Here is a 5,052-nt window from a genome sequence, read left to right as displayed (position 1 = left end):
AACAAAAAAAAAAAAAAAAAAAAAAAAAAAAAAAAAAAAAGAAGGAAGGAAGGAAGGAAGGAAGGAAGGAAGGAAGAAAAAAAATCAGGAAACAGGGAGATTAAAAGCTGTGTCTTCTATTTCTTCACCCCCTCTGCCTCTGGGGGCCTCTTCTTCCAACCTCATGCTGGCTTGATAGAACAGTGTAATGATGGTCACTGTACTGCTTTTCCTCAATAATTAAAGTCAATCTGTGCACCACTGTAGTATTAACCTCCTATAAAAGTTACACTCTAGCCTGGGAAGGTTCTGGAAGGATGAGTCTGAAAGCTGCTCATATGATACTGAGCTAACAGAGAAATAGCTTTAGGTTGCAGGGTCTTGATTTGTATTATGATATAAGAACCCACCTGTTTGGTCCTCTGTGTTCACAAGCTTGCGTTTGTGGTGGCCTTCCCTGGTATCTCACTGATGGTTTCCTTGGGCTTATTGGTCTCTGCCTCTAAATAAAGCCTTTCTTGCCACCTGTGATATTTAGATATTTAGTTTCCTAATGCTTCAAAGACTTTAATCTTTCAGCAGAGAGGGTTCTATGTATGTTGGCAGGTAACCCTGAGGACCTGAGTTAGAATCCCAGTATCCATGCAAGCACTGAGTGTGTTTGCCTCCTGTAATTCTGGGGTTTGGGAGGCAGAGATGGGATCTAGGAATCCCAAATGCTCTCTTGTATGAGGCTAGGGAGAGGCTTCGGCTGTTAAAGTGGCTTTAGACTCAGCCAGATGACCTGAGTTCAGTCCTGGGCACCAACATAGTAGAAGGAGAGAACCAACTCCACCAAGTTTGTCCTCTGACCTCCATAGTGCACTGTGACACACACACACACACACACACACACACCCCAATAAGTAAACACATAAATAATAAACAAAAACATCATGTATTTTTTTTGAAAAGGTCTCATGATGTTGCCCTGGCTAGCCTGAAACTTGCTAATTAGACTAGGCTATCTTTGAACTCATAGATTTGTGCCTGCCTCTTCCTGAAAAATACTGGGATTAAAGGTACGTGCAGTCACACCTGGCCAAAATGAAATTTTAAGGTTGTGGGAAAGCTTTGCCTCAATATGTAAGTTGAAGCAGTAGGAAGTTGTCAATTCCTGACTTCCATAAGTACACACACACCCTCAAACCCTCATACACAGATTCATACTACATGCACAAACATATACAAAGAAGAAGCCTCTGTTTTCCATTGGTCCACACACTTCCAGTGACACACACATGCCAACCTTATGGAAGCTGCTTTATCATTTCACAATTTATTTTTGAACTTTGTCCCCAGAAACACAAGCATTAGCTTTGAGACAGGTGGCCCTATCTTGTCACCCATGATAAAACGATTGGTTCAAGTGTGGGCATGTCTGTGTTCCTTGTAGCACTGGACAGCCAGGGAGAAAGGAAAACCTTCAGAAGGGTAGCTCTGCTGAGGGGCTTCTGCGGGTCTGATGGCCTGACCTCGTGTCTCTGAAGGCCAAGTTTAAAGAGAAGCTGAGCCAAGCAGAGGTGGGAGGTGGATGACTTATGAGTCCAGTGGCACCCAGACCTGGCTTCAGACTCTAAGGTGATGGTTTTATATTCAACAAAATGACCAACAAAAACCCCTAACACACCTATGTGCCGGGCACCATTTGAGGAAACTATTATGACCTTCGGTTCTTAAGTTTTCCTGCACCCTTCCCCCTTAAGCCAATACATTCCTTGCTGATAAACTGGGTTTCCATTTTACCGAGATTTTTTTTTAAATGTGTATGTGTGTTTGTACACACCTGTGTGTGCATGGGGGCACTTACCTGTATGAATAGACACACGTAGAGGCCAGAACTTGATGTCAGGATGCCTTGCCTCTATTGTTCTCCAACTTTGAGACATGGTCTCTCAACTGAACCTGAAGGTTGCCATTTTCACTAAACTAGCTACCCAGTGAGCTTCCAGGATCCACCTACCTGCCCCCAGCACTGAGTTATGGGTACTTGACATTATACATAGTGTGTGTGTGTGTGTGTGTGTGTGTGTGTGTGTGTGTGTGTGTGTATTCTTGTGATTCAAACAAAAGTCCTCATGACTGCATAGCAGGTACTTCACTCACTGGACCATTCCCCCAGCCCTCAATCAGATGGTTCTAATGAAAATATGATTCTTAGACTGGGAAACCTGTATTGTCTACAAGGAAAGTCTAAGTAGTGAGGCTAAAGGAAAAAGTGTGGGCTGACCACTGACAAGACCCCAGGTTCCGTTCCTACAGCAGAAGAGGGAAAGAAGGTGAGGAGGGATAGATGGACGGAGGGAGGCAGGGGAAAACTCTCATGATAGAAGCACCATTACACCCATTAGACGACCACGGATCTCAATGAAGTGTCATTTCTAACCTGGGTTGCGTGAGCCCAGTCCTTCCCCAGGGCCGACGTTTTAGTGATGATCCATTAAGACGTACCTGGGAGTGATGTGTGCCAATCATGTGCGCACAGCAACAGGTTTCTATCTGGACAGACAGAACTACTTCCTCTCGTGTAAGCAGGGTTCTCTGCAATGAGGAGGAGAGCATGATGGCCAATCAGTCCTTCCACACTATACACTGAGGAACACCTAACAGCTGACTGTGTTCCCGGGGTCAGGAAAGGTCACCCACACCTTTGAGGTCCCTATGAGATCCAAGATTAACAACTTGGGTGGAAAATAGGATTAAAATACAAAAATGACACAATTTTAAAAAAAAAACCTACTTAGGGGCTGGAGAGATGGCTAAGGGGTTAAGAGCACTGGCTGTTCTTGTAGATGATCTGGGTTTGGTACCCAGTTGGTGACAACTCATAGTCACCTGCCCCCTTTAGCACAGTCACACACATAGGCAAAACATCCATATACATTAAATAAAAATAAAAACTCAAAACATTTTTTATAAAATTGGAACTTGCGACTCAGCACAAAATAATGCTCATGTAACCGAGAAACACATTTTATAAAACTCTATTTTAATTCCATAAACTTAAGTTTATATACTTAATTTTCTATCTCACTCTGTAATTGATTGTACTTGTTAGTTAATGAGTTACAAGTCACATTGAAACTGCTTGCATAGGTGAGCACAAAGGTTTCTTGAAGCTGTAATGTTCGGTGACACACTGACTAAGTATGGCCTGATTTTCCTAGGGACAGAGTCCGCTCCTTGCATCTGTGTGACAGTGTCACATTCCGATATATGCTTACGCAATTCATGTTATGGATGAAAGGTAAACCATGCAGAATACGGTGCACTCTAGAACGTCTTGCTTGGGAGTAATTCTCAGCCCTGTTGTTTACCAGCTGTTCCCCCTAGGCATGCTACTTAACATCTTTGAGCTTCACTGTCATAATCTGTAAAGCATGGCTGGCAATCTGACTTTTACACAGGATTGCTGGTGGGACAATCTGGTAAGACATGTGAAATGATCCAATAAGCCTAGAGCGCAGCAGACTCCTAGTGCACACTAACCAGAGAGCTGCATCCTGTCCCTTCCTCTCTGCTGCCTTGACAACCATTCCCAGGATTCCTGCAGCTTATGAAGCTCTGCCTGTGCCTTATAGCATCCTGTGCTGTCCTTAGCTGGTCCTTCTCCACTTCCCTATCCTTCCTCTTCCTCTTTTCTCTCCTCCCTGCTTCTCCATCTCCTTCCCTCCCCCCTCCTTCCCCTTCCCCTCCTCTCCTTTCCCCTCCCCGTTGGTCCTCTCCCCTCATACTATTTGATTCTAGTGATGACACTTGGTTTCCTACACACCAAGTTCTATGTATGTAAGAAGGTCATCTATCTGCAGGAGGAGGAGCCGGGGCTGCTGCTGCTGTGGCATGCCTGTATTCACTGCCTTTTGCTTCCTTCCTGGGACACTAAAGCGACCTGAACACACACTTACCATAGCCATTTCTAGGATCACCTGCCATCTCCATAGATACCATTCCAATGCCTTCAGGGTAATCTTCATTCTTCCTGCCTAGCATGCCAAAGGGGCCATTGCTCCTGCAAAGAAATAGGGATCACACTGGATATATTTGGCTGAGTATCTTTAAATTCCCAAAGCACAACTACCTGTGATGGTCCATCTTTTTATCACTTTGACTGGGCTGAGAAGGCCTGGGGGATTCGTAAAGCACACATCAGGGAGTGTCTGTAAGGATCATTTCAAGAGAGGAATATCTAAGGGAAGACTTCCAGACGAGGGCAGAAAAGTGTGTATATGTGTGTGTGGGGGGGGAGGCATGGAACCAAAGGAGAACCAAGAGAAATTCACTCTCTCCCTCCCTCCTTCCCTCCCTCTCTCCCTCCCTCCCTCCTTCCCTCCCTCCCTCCCTCCCGCCTCCCTTCTCTTTTTCTCTCCCCATCTCTCTATCTTTTGATCACTATAATATGAAGTATTCTACTTGATATGCTTCATGATGGGCTGAACCTTCTGAAACCATAAGTCAAGTTACATCTTTTCTCGTTTAGTTTATGTCCGTTTTTGCTTTTTGTCTGTTCGTTTATTACAGTGGCAGAAAGTCTCATTAGCACAATCCCACTCTATCCAGCAATGTAAGGGTGACAATTCACTCATCTACGTGTGTATCCATCATTCATTCACCACTCATGTATGCTCCGTCTATCCATCCATTCACCCATGTAGCCATGCATAATCCATCCATTCATCTGTCTTGTGAGGCTGACTGAAGGCAGCATTAAGGATACAGTGTGAGGCAGGCACTAAGGATACAGAGAAAAAGACACGGTACTGACCCCCAGAGGAGCTTCCTTCCCTGAACAACCAACCCACTTTTAAATACAGCTGTGAGCAATACAAGTGGGAACTGGGAGTGCCCAAAGACAGGCTGAGGGTTCAGAGGAAGGATGGGGGTTCCGGGAAGGCTACATGGAGAGGGAGAAAGCATCTCACAGGAAGCTTGAAGGACTGCTCAGTGCAGTCTGAGGGCACACTGCAGAGCAGGAATACAGTGCAGTCTGAGGGCACACTGCAGAGCAGGAATACAGTGCAGTCTGAGGGCACACTG

General features: G+C 45.1%; 1 protein-coding gene across 1 annotated transcript in view; it reads right to left on the bottom strand.

Annotated features, from left to right (window-relative positions):
• The window catches only part of Tmc5 (transmembrane channel like 5), a 75,849-nt gene that overhangs the window by 44,840 nt on the left and 25,957 nt on the right, over positions 1 to 5,052 (bottom strand). Inside the window, exons 3-4 of the mRNA XM_029539883.1 lie at positions 3,924 to 4,027; positions 2,470 to 2,559 (exon numbers count right to left, since the gene is read on the bottom strand). Coding sequence (XP_029395743.1) covers positions 2,470 to 2,559; positions 3,924 to 4,027 — 194 coding nt within the window. The remainder of the gene's footprint in view (positions 1 to 2,469; positions 2,560 to 3,923; positions 4,028 to 5,052) is intronic.

This window comes from Mus pahari, chromosome 1 (assembly GCF_900095145.1).
Source record: "Mus pahari chromosome 1, PAHARI_EIJ_v1.1, whole genome shotgun sequence".
NCBI lineage: Eukaryota > Metazoa > Chordata > Mammalia > Rodentia > Muridae > Mus > Mus pahari.
The sequence above is the reverse complement of the archived record's forward strand: the minus strand, read 5'-3'. Positions and strand labels throughout refer to the sequence as shown.